This window comes from Microchirus variegatus, assembly GCF_963457635.1.
Source record: "Microchirus variegatus genome assembly, chromosome: 7".
NCBI classification, from domain to species: domain Eukaryota; kingdom Metazoa; phylum Chordata; class Actinopteri; order Pleuronectiformes; family Soleidae; genus Microchirus; species Microchirus variegatus.
The window spans coordinates 9,705,811-9,724,472 of record NC_139808.1 but is presented as its reverse complement, the minus strand read 5'-3'; the positions used below and the strand labels follow the sequence as shown (position 1 = coordinate 9,724,472).

Here is an 18,662-nt window from a genome sequence, read left to right as displayed (position 1 = left end):
TTTCTAGTTTAAGAGGGAAATTGTGGGTGTGAGGAGGCAGCAAATTGTGCCCATGCTGAAACATCCGTCCATCCATCTGACTAACTGTATTCAATTTGGCTTCAGAGGATGTGGCAACACACACGTGCATTGTCCTGGTTATGGGTCTTAACCCAGCTTTTAGATCAGACATGATTTGCAACACACACATCTCTCTGCTTATTCTTGCCATTATGATGTCGGATGCTGTGATGTGAGTAAATGAACTGTGTGTGACAACAACGGCAGCCAGCAGAGTGCCGTCTCAAGCAGTGCTTGAATACTGCTCCCTGCAGGAGGTATGCTGGAATTAGAGTAATGGCACTTTTCCACTATACAGTTGGAAGCACGGCACGGCTCGACTCTACACAGTTTGGGCCATTTTCCATTACTATAGTAGCGCTCAACGTGGGCGTCATACCATGGCTGCACAAAAATGCTGCTACTGAAAAAGTATCGCTAATGCAAAAGTGAAAAAAACAACCAAAAAACGAGTGGTTTTAACTGCTTGTCTCACCTTGGAGATCTTTGGGATCTTGTTAGGGTCGATGGTCCTGCTGTTCTTTGTCATTGGCACAGTGTTCCAGGTCTCCTCTCTCTGGACGCGCTGATCTCTTTGCTCTCTTTGCTCTCTTGGATCTATGAAGATGCATGTCCACACAGAAACAGGGAAATGCTGATTTACAATGAAGTCAATCAAATAAAAAAAAAAAAAGAAAATTGACTGAAAGTGGCCGACAGAGTGATATTTCCGACTGTCTATGGCATGCTGCTAAACAAGATGAAATATTATAGGTCAGCTAACAGATGGGGGGGTAGTAGGGGGCTTCCTGTCTGCTGTTGAGCACAATAGCATCTCTGCAGGCTATAGGGACAGGAAGTCTGCCCGCATGGTAGCAGGCTTCCTGAATCACTATAGCTGTGCCAATGTAACTCTAAGCCTTAAAGAGGATTTAGACTGCAGGTCTGACCTGGCCGCCTCTTGCTGTCCTTGGAAAGCATCTGCTGGTGCACTTTTCTCTGCTCTTCTTGCTCTTCAATCTTGGCTTCCTTGTGGATCTGCTCGATGGTTTTCGGGCCCTGGTCAGCTCTTCTGGATACCCAGTTGTGCTGAAAGAAAAAAACAATAACCAGAATGCCCTCAAACCCTGAATCAAACTGTGATGTTGACTCACTGAAGCTTGCATTTATTAAACACCACTTTATTATGAGTAACGAGTAGTTAGAGGGGATCATAAATTCACTCATCAAGCATCTCGAGATATTGTATGTAGCTCTGTTTAGTGTATTTTTAAAAAAAGCATTTTCCCCATCAGTGCTGCTGAAAAGATGATCCAATTCATTAAAAACAGCTGTAGTGTCCCCAACAGGACCAAAATAACCAATATTATGTTTCAGGGGATTAGAGACACAAGGCATGAAGACATGTATTCAGGAAAATACATTGAGAACAACAGTTACGTTTAAAGAATTTGCAGATTTGGAAAAAATATGCAGAATAAACACTCACCAATCTTAGGTCTATAACATCCTGTAACATAAACCGTATCCGAGATGATGTCTTCCTCTCTTTGATAATTTTTTCCATCTGATTGAAATACTGATCCATTCGAGGCTAGCAAGACAAAAAGAGAGAAATGGTCTGTTAGAGTCATGAAGGTTGTATACTTTGTCAGCAGCACAAAAATTGTATTTGCCCCAAAAGAACTGATGCAATCACCAACATTAATCCTTCCATATTTAGTAAATTACCACAGGATGAAACTTTATTCCCATTCTCTAGTGTCTAGTTTCATATACAGAAAAAATATGTTATACAGACTATTGATTTATTGCAGTTGCCCGGCTCAGAGGTAGATGGTGAGGGTGAAACCACACATCAGAGTACAGCAGGAAAGGAGAGCAGAAAGGCCCTCGGGTCAGTTATGTCTCTCTGAGCATCTGAGGACTGGCTATGTGTGGTTACACAGTGGGTTATTTCCCCATAAGCTACTAACCAGTGGATTGAATTCTACCCAAAACTGCATTGCTGTGAATTAAAATCAGCTTTTATTTTACCATGTAAACCAGCATATAACCATTTATCATGATATCATGCATGTATGTTTCACCTCAAAATGACTCAGTGATTTATTTTGAAAAGATTAAATACAAGGTACTACAACCCATGTTGACAATTTTTCAAAACTTTAAACTGAATGTTGAACTAATTCTTTCAGCATGAAACCTTGAGTGTGATTCTGAGTTTCTCACCTTGGCCTTTTCAAAATCGAGGTCCTTGCCAATGGTGGTAAGCAGCCTGCACAGACACTCTAAAGACTCCTGATCGTGGTTCTTCAGCAGCTTGACCACACAGTCGTGCATGATGGCTTCTGTTAACATCTTCAGCTTGAAGAGCTCGCCGATGAACTTGATGTTGCCAATGGAACGCCGCCTGGCCTTGTCCTTGGCTTCCTCCAGTTCTTCCTGAAGACGGTCACGCTCTGTCGTCTAACGGAACAAGGAAACTTTCGATGAATATTATTTACAAAACCCACATAACACGTACTGTTTCAAACTCTTCCTTAATAAAATGTTTTGGAAAAGCAGGAAATCGGGTGTCTCAAATACCGATGCAGCAGAGTCCAGTTCCTTCTGCTTCCTCTCAAACACCACATCATCCACCTTGTCCTTCTCAAACTCCTTCTGACAGCGGTTTAGCAGCAGCTTGCGAAAGTTCACCGTGTTGTTGGGTTTGTCTGTGGTGGGCACTCTGAGCTAAACAGCAGACAAAGTGGATACAGTAGAGTTTAGCTCAAGCTTTAAAACACATCTGATATTGTACAATGAAATCACTTTTTTTGTTTTGTTTGTTTTACTTTTTGATGGTATTTTCCATTCATGGAGCATGTTTAGTCCCTGTAAAGTGATACCTGCAGAAGTTATCAAGAGTATTTAGCGATGAATTATAGACTTTAGTGGAGTCTGTACCAGTGGTGTAGGCAGAAATAATATTTTGGGTGGGCCAGTGCAAAAGTGGGTGGGCCATCTTTTCCCAAAAAAGGAAATTCAGTTAGGCACCATCTGTGCCATTTGAGATTTCTTAGGTACCAAATTATTAAAAGCCCATTTAATTTTATTTATATGTCACTAACCCGGCACGTTACGCTGTTACGCTGACCGGGAGAGAGCAACTGCGCCGGGGAACAAACGTCCGGGGCCGAGCTAACCTTCTTGTGGGCTAATGGATAATTTCCTCAATTTCAAAAATTTATTAAATGTATCGCTTAAGAGGTTTGCTAATATTTTCAATGGATCCTTGTTCAGAGCAATGCTGACTTTTATCATATAAAATTTCAAGTCATTTCAAGATACTTTTTGTGTTTTTGAATAAAATCACCTCACTGTCGAAGTGCATCAGGGCAAATGGACAATTTTGAAAACTGTCGAAACACTGTGCATTCCGCTAAATGCAGATAAATGTTTGATAAGATTGTTGATTTAGCTGTGTGTGTGTGTGTGTGTGTGTGTGTGTGTGTGTGTGTGTGTGTGTGCGTGTGTGTGGAGTGTCAGTTGTGTGTGTTGTGAAGGATGAGAAGCCGGAGACTGGGCAGGGTTAGCATAAGCTGAGACAAGGACGCCTCTAATGTGAGACGTTCTATGCCTCTTGGAAGAAATAAATGCCCAGACGCCTCCTGATCAAGCAGAGTGTGTTAATCAGCTGCTTGTAAAAGTAAGAGTCAGCCCAAAGCAGCTACATCTTCTCTGTCCTGGAGGAAACATCTCCCCCGTGCTTTCTAACCACGGCCTTTAAGCTAAGCAGGAAAGCTAACACCAGCAAAAATCTTGAGGCAGGCACTTGAGGCAGAGACTATTATCGGCATCAGTTCTGGTCAAACAACCACACTTTGAATGTTTAACTTTCTCAACTGTGAATCAGTCGAAGCAGATCTGTGTCTCAGTGTGAAGCTCCTTCTGCCTCTGTGCTTGTGTGTGTGTGTGTGAGACAGACAAACACTAGCCCCGCCCCCTGCACCAACAGAACAGTGTTAGCAGCACCGCTAAAGGCAGTGCTTAATGACACGCCAGTATTTCAAAATGTAGCCCCAAGGCCTGTTTGGTACCTGGTTTTCGTTAATCATCCCTAGACACAAGTGAGTGATATTCATGCAGTTTGGTGTCTTATATCCGATATGAATATAATATACTAAAATATGCTGAACAAACATTGATTTAAGCTCTTTTATTGCATGACCACTTACTAATTGTGCTAAAATACCATTATCTCATAAGCATCATGTGAATGTTCCACAGCTTAAACAGGAGCAATAACCACACACTTCTCTTACTGAGAATAATTCTTCAAACAATTGACCTTACAAGAAGGAGGCTCTCTTATCCCACAGCCTCTTCGCATATTAAGTGAACTCAGGGAGCAGCTTACCGTGGCGAGACAGCGACACATGTTTCCATAGGCCACAGAGAAGCTGGGTTCATCGATGGCCTTCTCAAAAACCAGGTCGATGACACCTTTGAGCCTCTCTTCTGTGTCGATGGTCAGGTCTGTCACCTGCTTCATCAGCTGGTTGAACTTCTGAGGCGTCAGCTTGTTCAGGATGCTGCGGACCTTCTTGAAGAGATCCTGAAGGGAAACGCAATCATAACAAATAAACTTTAAAGCTGAGGAGCATAACTTATGTAATTATTGTTGTTGGATGTTACTTCTCTGCCTCGGTTTGGTCTTCATAAACAGAAATGATGTTACATTATTTGTAGGCTGCACCCTCCATATGAAAATGGGTTCTGTTAAGCAATACCATCAGATCTAACTAATGGAGCGTTTATGTGTATATACAGCAGCAATACAGGTTTGCAGCCATCTCACTGGATTAGCACAATGTTAATAATAATATCGCCTCATCTGTCTTGACAATTGATTTTATGGACCAACTTTATCATGTGCATCATTTTAATATTCACCAGCTCTGTTGTGCATTTGTCATACATGTCTGTGACAGTGTATCTCAAGGCCTACCTTTGTCCGAAGCACCTCAGGATCATCTATGGGGCCCTCCCTCTTCATGCCTGGTTTCCAGGCATTCTCTGACTTGCTCAGCTGAACGTCATCGTGCACTGACAAGTTCATGATGATCTTTCTCGGTGGAGGCCGTCGAGCTCCAATGTTCATAAGCTAATTGAGCAGAGAGAAGGAAAAAAGAAGTGTCAATAGTCTTGACCACCATGAACAGCTTAGCCTTTTCTCATTAAAACAGCCAGAATAACGATGAGTGAAAGTGAGTCACTCTCGTACAGTCCAGTAGGTATAAGGAAAAGTAACATTTGCCTCACTTTTGAAAACATATTGATTGTAGTTATTGTTTTTCCAATGGTGACAATAACAAGGTTTATACCCTGACAAAAGAAAAATGATGTCAAGCTTTTCTGTGAGTGAACCATCCGCCAAAACCGTGTTCCTCAATAGATCATAAAACTCCAATGTGTACAATTTTATGAGCCTAAACACAAAAGGTGTGTTTGAACCACTTCAAACTAACACCTACTAAAAAGCTGCTTGTTTTCTATTTTAAGTGCTCAAGGGAAACAGAAGGTATAAAGTAGGGGATTGTGTGTGTTCTCTTTCATGAATGATCTTGCACTTGCGTGCATGTGTTCATGTGCGACTTACTGCAGCGCCTCGTCCTCCAGTCATCTGTCTGCCAAAATCTGCAAAGGCAGGTGTGAAATCTGGTCCTCTGGAAATCACCCTTGTATCCACTACTCGAGATGGCAACTTGTTTTGGTTCATCTGTACGACACAAAAAACAGACAATCTATCAACCACAGACATCAACAGACACAGTGGTGAACAGCAGGGGGAGCAGTGATTCCCAACAATACTAGCAATAGGGCAGAACAGAGAGAAAGAGAAAGAGAGGGAGAGAGAAAGAAATGTGTGTGCTAAAAGGTGACCCTTTGTAAATGACAGCTATACCACCACATTACCAGCTTGTGGGTTTATGCATTTTTATTGTATTGGTAATAAACTAAGCTTGCTGGGTTCTGTGGGCCATTCAGCAACAGAAGTCAGAACCAGATGTGGAAGGCAGGGAGGAAGGGAAGGAGGGAAGGAACGCAGGAGAGGGTGAGATAGTTGTGGGGGAGGAGAGATGAACAAATCCAGCTCTTTGTCTTTCAGCTGTCCTTAACTTCCTCTCAATTCCATTTCCAGCGAGATTTCACTCTGTCTCCCACAGTGAATACAAGAGTATGGGATCGTACCAATCAAATGTTTGCCCGTCTGGTTGTTCTTTCTTGGAGAGATTGGGGGAGGGGGGGATCGGACTCTTAACACTGCCAAGTGTGACATAATAGCAATGTGATTTTAATCAAAACAGCATTTCAGTGGACCATATGCTCCACCCATACATATGTGGGGATCAGGGGAATGAACCTAACTCTCTGTGGTGCATCTTTGATTCAGCGCACACAATCAAACTAAGCAACTCAAGTCTTAAAACACAGCGTTGCTATAAACCTTTAACAAAAAACTATGTTTTTTTATGGCGCTGTTTTATATTCAACATTAGGGAAGCAACCAGCCATTGTATTAATGATTTATTTATCCCGCTTATTATTTAACAGTCAATTGCTCTGTTTATAATCTTAAAAAATGAATGGCCATCCCATTATAATTTCCCACAGTCTAATTTTCTTTTATAAAAATAGCTCACTTTGTCCAACTAACAGTCCAAATTTACAGTGACACTAATGGACTCACATAAAGTTTCACATTTTTGCTTGATGGCTTATGTACCAACTGTTACAACCCCAATAAAAGCAACGATCTTCATAATAATGAGGGGATTAGGACAAAAGAAGTTCAGAACATCCCTATTTTCTTTTACTAAAGCAGGTGTAGGCAAAAGCAAATACAGTTGATAGTGATGCGCACGAATTACCCGACTTGCGACCCACAAATTTAGCAATTAGGAGGTCTCACTGTGCTGTCCTCTGTGCTGATAATGTTCTATCCAGATCACAGCCACAGGTGTAGGAAGAGCACAAATACATTTTTAATTGTGCGTGAAAATCATAATCGATGACCAGAACATTATCATAAAAGAAATGATCCATGAACAAAAAAAATCCCCCACTTACAAACTGTATTGTTGTATTATGCCTTGTGTTTGGCTGCACTGTGAATAAGAAGAATAGAGTCTACAGTTTCAGAATTTAACCTGTTCCTGTACACGATTGCAGCTGAGCTGAACATTCTTAGACTGGGGCCACATTGAAGATTGTACAGTGTGTGAATTAACTGATTCAATCTATTCGGTTGTGTGCCTGAATGAAAAGCAAGACGTTTCTCGACGTATACAGATGCAGCGTGGTCCCGGCCTCAGAGCCACAAATAGAGAGAGCTCTCTAGGGGCAGATTGTAATCTGGTGAGGAAACAAACTGTACAGATAAATTGATTTATCTACACCGATGGAGGTTTAATCACTGTCAATCCTTTTTGTCAAACGATCTATGAAAAGATCTGTCTGTAATGCTGTGTTTCCATCATGGTATAGTTCTGTTTGGTACAATACGCTACAGTTTGGAATGGTAATGCCCTGGTCAGGCTTGCGTTTGGATTGAGAACAGTACCCTAACATGGTAGACCGGGTGTGGGCTGTGCCCAATGACCGGTTCAGCAAGATATGTAGCATGACATTGCACTACTGCTGCGGTGAACACGAACGCGACACAACGACCACATCCAGCAACTCTTTTTTCCTGCTCATCTTGTGGCTGTTTGTCTCAAGGAGATGTCAAGCTTTGTGTGAGAATCAGCTGACTGTCGTGGGTGTAGCCGATGGAGCTACAGATCTCAGCTACGGTTTCTTGACGGAAACATGGCTTAACTTACCTTGTCCAGCACCACATCACTGATTGGCGGGAGTCCCTCAGGCTTCTGTACGCAGGCAGGCATGAACTGGAAACCCAACAGGAAGTCCCGGTTGTACTGACGCTTTCCACTGGGGTCAGACAGGTCTGGACCACCAGGCAGGGTTTAAGAGAAAGGAAAGACAAAGAGAAAATAAACAGACATCAAAACATACAAACATTGTGATTCTACATATAAAACTTAATAAGGTCTAGCTCACCGTCTACATCTTGTGGAGCCCCTGTGGAGTTTTCCTTGTCTCCCGTGGCGGCACCACTGTCACTGCTTTCCGTCTCTGAGGTGTGGCCAGCTCCGTTCCTCATGGGCTCCATCTCAGTTTCCCCATTCTCCTCTGGGGTTGCAGACTTTCTGTCAACCTCCAGGCTGCTGGCAGAAGCTGAAGCAGGGGTGGAAGCGAAGACTGGTGGCAGGGGCACTGGGCTGTTTCTCAGTGGAGCAGAGTGCAGGGCCTGGTCTCCTGCAGGAGGATCCACTGTCATCGGCTCATCCTGTAAAGGAGCCAATATTCAGTTTTCAGGTTCCCTCTATATGTCAGCAAGCATTAATCATGCATTGCAATAGGATTCTAAGGTGCAAAAGAGCTGCCTGAAAATGAATAGTCAATCCCATTGAAAAACTACCAGCAACACTATTTATTATAAATCACACCACACCATCTATAATTATTGTTTATGAGGTGATAAGTGAGTCATCTGCAGTGTGTGTGAAATACATGGACACATAAGGAGAGTGTAAAACACAGGAAACTGAGGGATGGGTGAATCCAAATGTCTGTGTAGGCATGGATGAGTGGAAGATGATGAAGGTCAGAATGGGCCAGGATGAGCTGAGGATGTTGTAAAGGATCAGATGCCGTACAATGAACAGAAGAGGGAAACAAAAGGAGAACAATGGACTTGTTCAAGTGAAAGGCCCTAATTTATTCTTGGCTGACAAAACAATTCTTGTAAGGAGTTAAGCCAATTGTTCAGTTTCAGTGTATCAGAATTTAATGTAATAAAAGAAATATAAATCCAAATTCAAAAGGTCTTAGCTACTACACTGTGGCATGTCTGACTGTCTGTGTGTTTCTGCATATAGTATTTAAATGTTTATGTAATGCTTCATTTCACAATTGATTGAAAGCTACTAATTATTTTCTCTATAAATGTTTGTCTGTCTGTTTTGGACCAAAAATCCATAACTCATTCATATCATATCTGGTAAAAAAAAAGAAGCTACAAATACTCTCTCTTAACGCTTAAAATAACTCAAATTACAGAATATCAACTGTCGCTGATCCATTTTCTTAACTGTCAAACTCACTAACTCACTTATGGTGGGTGCTCCCATGACACTCTTTTCATGGGTGGTTGCTGAGTGCGTTCTAAAAAACACCCTCTAACCATCTGTGAAACAGGTAGTAGGTGCATTAAAATTATCCCAGCGTTACAAGCCCGGAACAAAACAATAAATGAAAGGAAACAAGCACAGGACAGAGCTGATTTTATATCAAGTGGGCCGTGTAAGCAATGAGGATGATGGATAACTCCTTTGCCGTCGTTCTTGGACGGTAACAACACCCTAAGTCATTTATGTCTGCTTCTCCAAACACACATGTGGAAACATTTTCACTTGGGCTATTGCCCACATTGTGCTTTTCCTCTTCTCTCGACCTTTGTCCCACTTCCTTTGATATTTGTTAGTCATTTTAAAAACGGCATGTAGTAAGAAGAGATATCAACCATTTGGAAAAGAAAAAAAACTGTAAACGCACACAATTGTAGATGAAACGATCTATTGTGAAGAGAAGGAGGCTCTATTTTGATTTTTTGCTTTTTACCTTGTCCTCCTTATGAGGTCCGTCTGCTGGCCCAATCTCTTCATTTGGTTTCCTCCAGGTCTTTGGTATTGCAGAAGCCATTTGATTTACTGTAGGACAACACAGACGCAGAAACATGCAATTAGCCACTGATGGTCAGTAAACAGCCAGAACCACAGTGAATTTTAAAAAGCAGTGAAGGCAAGACAGACAAATCTGTATACTTGAACCCTACGACTGTGTAAACACCTCTGGCAAATCACTTTCGAAATTGACTAATGTATTAAATCTCATTCATTTCTGACCACATAAATTAACATTATTTGCACTTAGTAGTTGACAAAGCAGAAAAAGAGGGATCAAAAGATAAATGTAAGTAAATCACCAGTCTGTGTCACAGAATTGACATACTGTAGCTCAAATGCTTGACTTACAATATTTGATCAATTCCAATTATTCGCTGATAGACTTTGTCTTAAAATGATTCTTGTTATCACTGAAAGCAAAGGATGATGATGATGAAATCATTAGGCCAAGAACTGAAACCCAAACTGATGAACGGCGTGTGATAACGCTGTCACACTATGTAAAGATCATTAATTAAGGCTGACAACTTGCAGTACGGCATGTCAGTCAGTTATTTCTTTGCTGCATTCTCTGAGCTTCTTAGCCAACAATTGTGACCCTGAGCTCATTCAGTCACAAAACATTTTCAGACAGCACTTACATTTTTTCTTAACTGTTAGTATTATTATTCATTTTCACTTTGGTTCCAAAGCCTAGATTCATCTCTGGCAAATAACAGGTCCATGAATCAATCAATCTCATGTGAGGCTACCAACAGCCCATTCTAAAGATACATGTAACCTATTTGTTACTGAAACTGATTCTGTCTGTCTTACAGCTGCTGAAATGTAACAGATGCTGTACCTGTAGTGGGACTATTCCTGATGAGAGTCTGTTTCTGGGACTCTGTTTTGCTGTCAGTAATGCCACTATTTGCCTCAGTACCCACTCTGGGAACAAGCTCTTTAGTGTCTAAGGGTTTGCTAGGCTCGTCGGCCTCTGTTGTGGCCTGCACTAGAGGCGGAAGGCCAGGGGGGAGCATAATTGGCAAAGCCGGGGCAGGGCTTGAGCTCAGGGTGACTGGCACCACAGCCACAGGTGCCATAGAGGCGAGCGCAGCAGCAATGGGAACCTCTGGCCTCACATCAGAAGGCAAAGTTTCAGAGAAAGTGACCTCTCTGTAAGCAGGGGCAGAGGCCTGTGGCTGGAGAGCAGCAGAGGACATAACAGAAGACTCATGAGCTGCGGTGTGTAGCTCAGTCCTAGGCTCTGCAAGGCCATTTAAAGCTTTGGCGGCTGACACAGGCGAAGCAGCCAAAGTTCTTGGGGCGTCACAAAGAAGGTTGTCTGTGTTGAGAGTCTGAGGTGTTGCCAAAGAGGGCTTCTGCTCCCCAACCGTAGACAAGTAAGAAGAGGCTGAAGCAGTGGACTCCCTGGCTGAGGAACGTTCACTTGTGTTGGCCACTGTAAGTGGGAGGTTAACATGGGTGGGTAGTGAGGCAGGAAAGGGAAGCTCCTGTTCACTCGCAGAAATGGGCTCAGTTGCAGGTGTGTTTGCCTCCACTCTCTCCACAGGTGCTTCAGGCTGCACAAGGCCAGGTGAGGAAGACTTCTGGATAACAGGCTCCAGCTTTGGTGCATCATCTGGAGGAAGAGCAGAGACAGACATGTAAGTCAATCATATAACGTGTTTAATGGCCTTTGAAGACAAACGTATTTACTCTCTTAGACATTAGTAAATTAATCTGCAACATAATTTCACCCAAGTGTATTTATATTTTATTTATCGTTTCTTTCTTGGCTTGTTCCAATACTTTGTTTTTTTGTGTTTCTGTCATAGTGCTTGTTTCCACTGCGTGTTCCAAAATTAATGTTAATCACAAAAAACCCAGATAACATGTAAAAATGTATTTCTCTCTAAAATTGACTTTGGGTTTCTCTGTAGCATAGTATAAATATATGTACATATATGTAACGCATGTAATGCATAAAATCTGTTTGAAAGTAAAAGCATTCAGTATGCATCGTGTTAGAGGAAAAGTAAGTGATACAGGTGTTGGGTTACTCGGGTAAGAGCACCATAGAGGGGTTCTAAACCTGTACATTACTCAAGCAAAGGCTGTTTTAATTATTAAGTATATTAACATAGAAACTATGTTTAAACTATGTGGGTTATGTGCTGTGGAACGTTTTAAAAACATAACAAGTGTAAGGGCAGACCTGGCCCTGGTTTGCTGTCTGAAGCCCCTGTTGTCACCGGCTGCTGTGGCGGTTGAGGAGGTTGGGGGTGTTGGGGCTGCGGTGGTTCCACTGTGTAGCCTCCAAGAAGGGACTGCTGTGGTTGAGGAGACTGAGGCGGGGGCTGAGGCTGAGGCTGGGGCTGGGGCTGAGGCTGAGGCTGAGGCTGGGGCTGAGGCTGAGACTGAGGCTGAGGCTGGAGCTGGGGCTGGGGCTGCGATGGCTGCTGCTGCTCTGGGGTCTGGCTGCTGCTCAGTTGCTGCTGCTGCGATTTGAGGTAGAAAATGTGAGGATAATGAGGGTGTGGCCATAAAAACTAGCAACACAGAACACCAGAAAGACGAGCAAAGAGATGAAGCAGCGCACATACAAATAAATCAATGAAACAAGCAAGCCCAAATGCAGGATTAAGCAGAAATAAAGTTGAGTCAAATGGGGTGTGGTTAGGACAAAATAGGGAGGGGAACAAGACGGAGTGAATACCAATGACGGAAGAGTGACAAGAGTAGGGGAATGCCTTAGAACAATGCAGAATAAGGGGGTTTGATACATAAAGAAACAAATCAAAGGGGGCACAAAAAGACAGAGAAAGAGGAAAGACAATGTTAACATCCACAGAAAACACATGGAAGAAAGAAGTCACAACATCCCACTTAATAAAGCAAAGTGTAACAATTGGCTAATTACATTTCCTAAGTTAATACAGCGGTAAAGCTTCACCACGATGACACAGAACACAGATAATTCCTCTTCTATTAAGCTCTTTATTGGTTAGTTAAATCCAAGCAAACATTGACACTGTGTCATTATTGGCGTCCGTGTTTCATACTGTAGGCTTTAGGAATACAACTTGTAGGTATAGGAACCTGAGTGGATTTTCTGTAGGACAAAAACAGCATGCATACAGTGAATGCATTCAATCTACAGTAAAAAAAAAACAAAAAAAACAGTGAGTGAATAGAAACAGTGACAGGAAGGAAGTGGTTGGTAAGATAGCATATTTACATATTACATTGTTTTGTTGCTCCTGCAGGTCTGAACATAATTTATGCGGTGGGTTCCGATGGTGCAACTGGCTCTTTTTTGTTATTATTTGAATAAGGACATTTTTGTGTTCTTAATAACTTATGGGAAAGAGTAACAAAGACTATTAAAATATTAAATTTTATGGCCATGGAAAACCTAAAAAAAACTATTGACTGAATTTGCTTATTAGATGCTTGCACGTTCAATAACAGGGTTGTAATATTTAAAACTCAAAGCCATCATGAACTTCTCTTAAGAGAGTGAGATGGCGAACTAAATTACTAGTAGCAAACATGCTGTGTCCTGTGGTGGAGTGCAAAAAATATTAAAGCAGAGACTTCCACTGCTACCAAGCAACATAAGATGTTCTTCCGCACATCAGCCAGAGCGCTGGACAAGGAGCACCTGCGCCTAATGTAGCACTCCCTCAACTGTAACTACTGTGGGTAAAAGACAAGTGAGAGCGAAGCCGCTTCCACATATAAACTGAATGTGTGCAAAGGTCGCTCTGGACATTTTCCAGAGATGCTCCTGCCAAGTGATCTAGTCTAATATGTGGATAATATGTCAGGGTGAGCACCGACTCTGGGGAATCCACTTTGAGTGAATGACTCAGTGTTCTTCCTCCTGTATTCTCAAGCCAAGCACCACCTCTTCACCTGAATCCCCCAGAGATTCTCTTACTGCTGTGGCAGCGGCAAACCCACACTATCCCCACTGCTATTGTCATATGTGAACAGAAGTATCCAGACATTAACCAGAGCATAGGACTGAAAACAGCCTGTGAGTGTGAAGGATTCCATACCTGTGGTGGGGTGGGGGTAGAAGAGGGGGGACCGACAGGAGGAGTTGAATTCCTGCTTCCTGAACCCCCTGCCATGATCTCCTCTGTGATATCCCTGCCACCCTGATTGGGGTCCCGGATACGGATCTGGGAGGACAATGACACAAAAAAGAGACCTCACTAAAGCATCCAGGTCTTTGAAAGATGGTACCTCAGTCACATATTTGCTGCATTACAAACTGAGAGTGACAGGACAAAATGTGAAAGAGGTGTATTGATGGGACCACAGTATGGCAGCTCCACTACCGGTTCACTGCTATACAGACTCTGGCAACCACCTGATGCTGTGCATTGATCACAAACTAAACTGAACATAAATGGAATTGAACTTAACTCAACTTCATGAATGCAGCACTGTCCAATTGCAACCACTGCCACTACTAACTACTAAGATACTCACTGTTTTCTTCTCGCGCTTGGCTGGTGGAGGTTGCTGTGGTGTAGGCACTATGATGGGGGGTGAGGGGGGGTACACAGTTTGTCCAGGGTAATAAGGTGGACCAGCTGTGGGAACGGGAGCAGGAACAGAGGGTGATACAGGTGGGGGGTACCTGAGGGGATCTGAATGAATTTCCAAGGAAAGAAAAACAAAACACAAGACATTTTAGTTGAAAAGAACACTGACAGGCGTTCTGTATTATATACAATTCTGCTGTTAAAATTCACGATAATTTAATTATGATGTTTGTGATGGATTAATTACTCACGATATGGAGAAGGGTATTCCCCTGGACCTGGACCAGGATAGAAGGTTCCAGATCCTGGGGGCTGAACAGAATACTGCTGAGGAGCTCCCACATAGGGTGTACTGTGGCGATACTGCAAGGAAGAAGGACGGGGGGGAGATGCATTAACAAAACACATCATCAAAGTCAGAAAGATAACAGTATTTTACCCATTAAAGTTTCTGCTATGATCTTTCAGAAGACCACATTCTAACACAGACACTGATATACAGTGATGATTCAGAATTTTTTTTTCATGCATACATTTTCTCTCATTATTTTTCAGTAATTATTGCCTTTTCCAATTAATGAATTTTTGTTTAACAGATAATATGCTTTTCTTGTGTATAGAATGTAGAATCTGTGGAGGAGTGCCATGTTGCCTCTTTAGAGCATTGTGTACAATGTGTGCAAACACCACATTTTCCTTTTCTACAAGAACAAAAAGCCTGCTGTCACATCTGAACACACTGGTGAGTGTGCAAAACTCCTTCAGGCATTCATCAAGAGGTTTCAGGTTACAGAGGTTTAACTAAGAGAACTGGACGTGTTTGTCGAGCTGTTTAGTGGGGAACCAGCTGATGTTTCTAACACAGCATGTAGCTGAAAAAACAACACAACAACAACAACAACAACAACACGCTCTAAAGACGCACAACAACGTTCCTCTTCTGGAATTCTGTAAACTGTACGTCCAAAGGATTATATGTGGTGGTGTAGGTTCTGCTCTCTTTTAATTGAAAAGAAATGATTAGCCTCATCGTCCCTACCCTTTGACATCAGATGTGTTGCTAAACAAAATAAGTGTCAGGCATAATGGAGAGGCTAGTGTGATAAATGTGATCCATAATTTAGTACAGCACTCAAAGGATGGTATAAAACTGAAATTGCCCTTGATAATAACAATGTTCGACACCCACAAATTAGAGTTCAATTGTAATTCTAAGATGCAGCGTAGAGTGTTTGTTTTACCTGCGGGATGTAGTACTGTGCCGCCTGCGGTGAGGGGAAAGGCATGGGTGGCATGGTCATCATGATTGGTGGATTTGTGGGGTAGACGGCCGTTGTGGGAGTCTGCGAGCCAGGCCGTATGGAAGCCGCGTTTGTCTGCATGGTGGGCCTTGTAGTCTGCATCTGAGTCCTCTGGAAAAACTGAAAAAGCATATGACAAAAAAAACAAAAAAAAACCAAACAAACAGAGAAACAACACAAAGCATTTAATACCACCCCAGAGGCAGCAGTCTCATTCTGCAAGCTGCCATGTTTTATCTAAGATACAAAAAAAGTTTTTCAGATGTCTCATTTCTCACAGTGAAGGGCCTCGGATTCTTAATCAGTAGCCAAAGAAAGAGGCTCAGCACCACAAAATCCTGTGAGCTCTCATCAGTGCTGCAGATCATCACTTTTCAGCCACTGTGGTCAATAATTTGCTGAGTGATTTTCAGACAAAACGCACCTAAATTACCTTTTTCAATCTCAATTAATTCCAACATTTAACCAGTATTAGTATGATTGAAATGAATGTCATCATCAAAGCTGGGAGCACAAGCAATTTTATCTGCACTTTTGTCCTAAATATTTCCCCTGCAATCACCTATTCAACTAAACAAAAGCCTTAAAACCACAACTAAATAATCCGTATTGTGTTCTGTAAATGTTCGATGTAATAAAAATATGACAAATCGAAACCTTAATCTCCCTACAAGATTATTACAGCCTATAAAAGGAAGGTGTGTGAAGGTTTATCTGACTGAATGACTGAAAACCACCATGACAACTAGCAATAAAAGTGAAAAACCACCAATCATTTTTGCCTGGTTGTAGTTAATTGTTAAGATTTTTATGTTCATTAACAGACCTAACTTCCGACACCTGGTGCCACTTACTGACAACAAATCCACATTATATTTGCCACTTACACAGGCATTGACACTGTTGCTTTGATGTTTTTTGCCTGTGGGTGATTTGTCTTTTATGTCTTTTGAATAGAAGCATTAGACACTTAAGGTGTGTGTTTACACTACACGCTGCCAATAACTCTTTTTGTGCTCAAGTTGCTCAGCCAACCTTGCAGCTGTACTAAACATGTAACACATGTGTTCATCAAGCAGCAATACGGCCTTTTTTTGTGGATCAGAGCACTGACAATGTAGAAACTACAGCTGCTGTAGTGACTGCTGCAGAGCAAGATCTCGGTCAGCTTAAAGTTTGATGAGCTTTGCGTGTGGACAGCAAATAATAACAATAATAAAAAAAAAAAACGGGCTCAGACTGGGGATGCCTTTACATAATCAGTAAGCTCCGGCAAAGGACGGCAGTATAAACAATACTTTAAGACCGTCTAAAAATACCTAGGAGGGAAATCACTTTTAAGAAAATAAATCATGTTCAACAGCTTTACTCTAAATAGCCCTGTGGAAGTCTGAGAAACGACCAGGAAACAGTTGATTACCGTAACACAGTCATGAGTCAACAGAGTCAAACAAAAAGGGTTCAGTGACAGAGGTTTTAAGTCTGCTGAACATTAGACATCAAATAGTTCTAACATGGTTGCAGACAGTTGTTCACATGGACATACAAAAAGAAACTGTATCTATTTTTTTTTTATCTCACATGCTGTTCAATCTATGCAAGCTTGTTAAAAATGAACAATGAAATGGAGAAAATACTGCAAAAAAACACCCGGTAATAATCCTTCACAGGATAAATAACAGGGCATACAGTATACATGTCATGATGATAAAGGAGTGAGCTCTCGAGTGAGCACACGCTGTAGTGAAAATGAGGGGAATGTACAGGGTTAGTAGTCAGGAGGGACGATTCCCCCATCATGCCATGCAGATCTGATAGACTTTAAACACAGAGGTTAAAGTTACCTGAATGGGCCTGAATCCTCCCTTGAGTATTGAAAGCGGGAAAGAGAGAAAAGCCAATGGGAAACTGCACTATTGAGACTGAAGCCCCAATACAAAAAAAAAACAAGCATTCACCCAAACACATGAAAGAATGGAACCATCTAACCTAAAGTTTCAATCTACCCGACATGGTCACTGATCGGTAGGAACGCTTAGCATTGGGGTTGTTTTATCGCTGATGTGGAAAGTCATTTAAAAATATTAGCAGCATTGGACTTGGCACCATGTGTCAGTTTAGCATCATGTGCACACATTAACTTGACATACTCACACAAGCCTCTCTCACACACAAATAAGAATTTGACTTCAAGTTCCGTGACTTTTCTAAAAAAACTCTGCAGCCTCAGCCTTTAGCGCTTGCCAATTTAACGCCTTGTTTTGCTCAACTGCAGTTTCTCAGTCCCAGTGGGTCTTTGACCATCACCTGCAACGCTGACTTCGCAACAGACATGATGTCTTCAGTATAGATGTCTTTCTGTTTTATGCGTCACCTCACTACCCCTGGTAGTTGGGTGTAATATTTATGACAAAGTAAATATAATTTGTGGGAAGAGGTTTTCACTGTACAGCAAAAACTGCAATTAATTTACATTTAATTGTTTCAGTGGTAATCATACTTTTAACAGGCTTTGACCTTTTGGTTCACACTCAAACACACACAGAAGCTGTGTCTGACAATTTAAGTCAGTTACGCTGATAAGTAGGGGAATAAAATTAAATAATGAAGATGGTTGTTTGAAGGTCGACTTGCATTTTGGCCAAATTAATTTATTTTCTGATCTCTCTCAGCACCCTTCCACTGTGTATTGAGTGTGTTTCAGCGAAACAATGGCCATTTTCTCAATTGGTATAAAAAAGCCACTGTTCATCTACATCTGGTTTCCAACTCCACTTCCGTGGTGGCACAAAAGATCCCAGTGCTGTTTTGTGACAGTCAGGGCATGCATTTGTGTGAGCGTGTGTGTGTGTGTGTGTGTGTGTGTGTGTACACCGTAATGCCAGTAAACACAACCTATACAGTTTGACACCATTCTATTAATAGTGGTGTTAAACATTTTGCCCACATAGAGGGATCCAGAAGGTGAGTACATTCGACAG

The 18,662-nt window shown here is 41.9% G+C and overlaps 1 protein-coding gene across 1 annotated transcript in view; it reads right to left on the bottom strand.

Moving 5' to 3' along the window:
* Positions 1-18,662, bottom strand: part of eif4g3a (eukaryotic translation initiation factor 4 gamma, 3a) — a 42,739-nt gene that overhangs the window by 7,293 nt on the left and 16,784 nt on the right. Inside the window, exons 7-23 of the mRNA XM_083893077.1 lie at positions 15,622-15,801; positions 14,632-14,743; positions 14,325-14,485; positions 13,886-14,011; positions 12,037-12,370; positions 10,681-11,460; positions 9,772-9,860; positions 8,149-8,437; positions 7,911-8,035; positions 5,684-5,803; positions 5,033-5,188; positions 4,442-4,639; positions 2,629-2,775; positions 2,272-2,508; positions 1,529-1,633; positions 990-1,128; positions 536-657 (exon numbers count right to left, since the gene is read on the bottom strand). Of these exons, the coding sequence (XP_083749203.1) occupies positions 536-657; positions 990-1,128; positions 1,529-1,633; positions 2,272-2,508; positions 2,629-2,775; positions 4,442-4,639; positions 5,033-5,188; positions 5,684-5,803; positions 7,911-8,035; positions 8,149-8,437; positions 9,772-9,860; positions 10,681-11,460; positions 12,037-12,370; positions 13,886-14,011; positions 14,325-14,485; positions 14,632-14,743; positions 15,622-15,801 (3,420 nt within the window). The remainder of the gene's footprint in view (positions 1-535; positions 658-989; positions 1,129-1,528; positions 1,634-2,271; positions 2,509-2,628; positions 2,776-4,441; positions 4,640-5,032; positions 5,189-5,683; positions 5,804-7,910; positions 8,036-8,148; positions 8,438-9,771; positions 9,861-10,680; positions 11,461-12,036; positions 12,371-13,885; positions 14,012-14,324; positions 14,486-14,631; positions 14,744-15,621; positions 15,802-18,662) is intronic.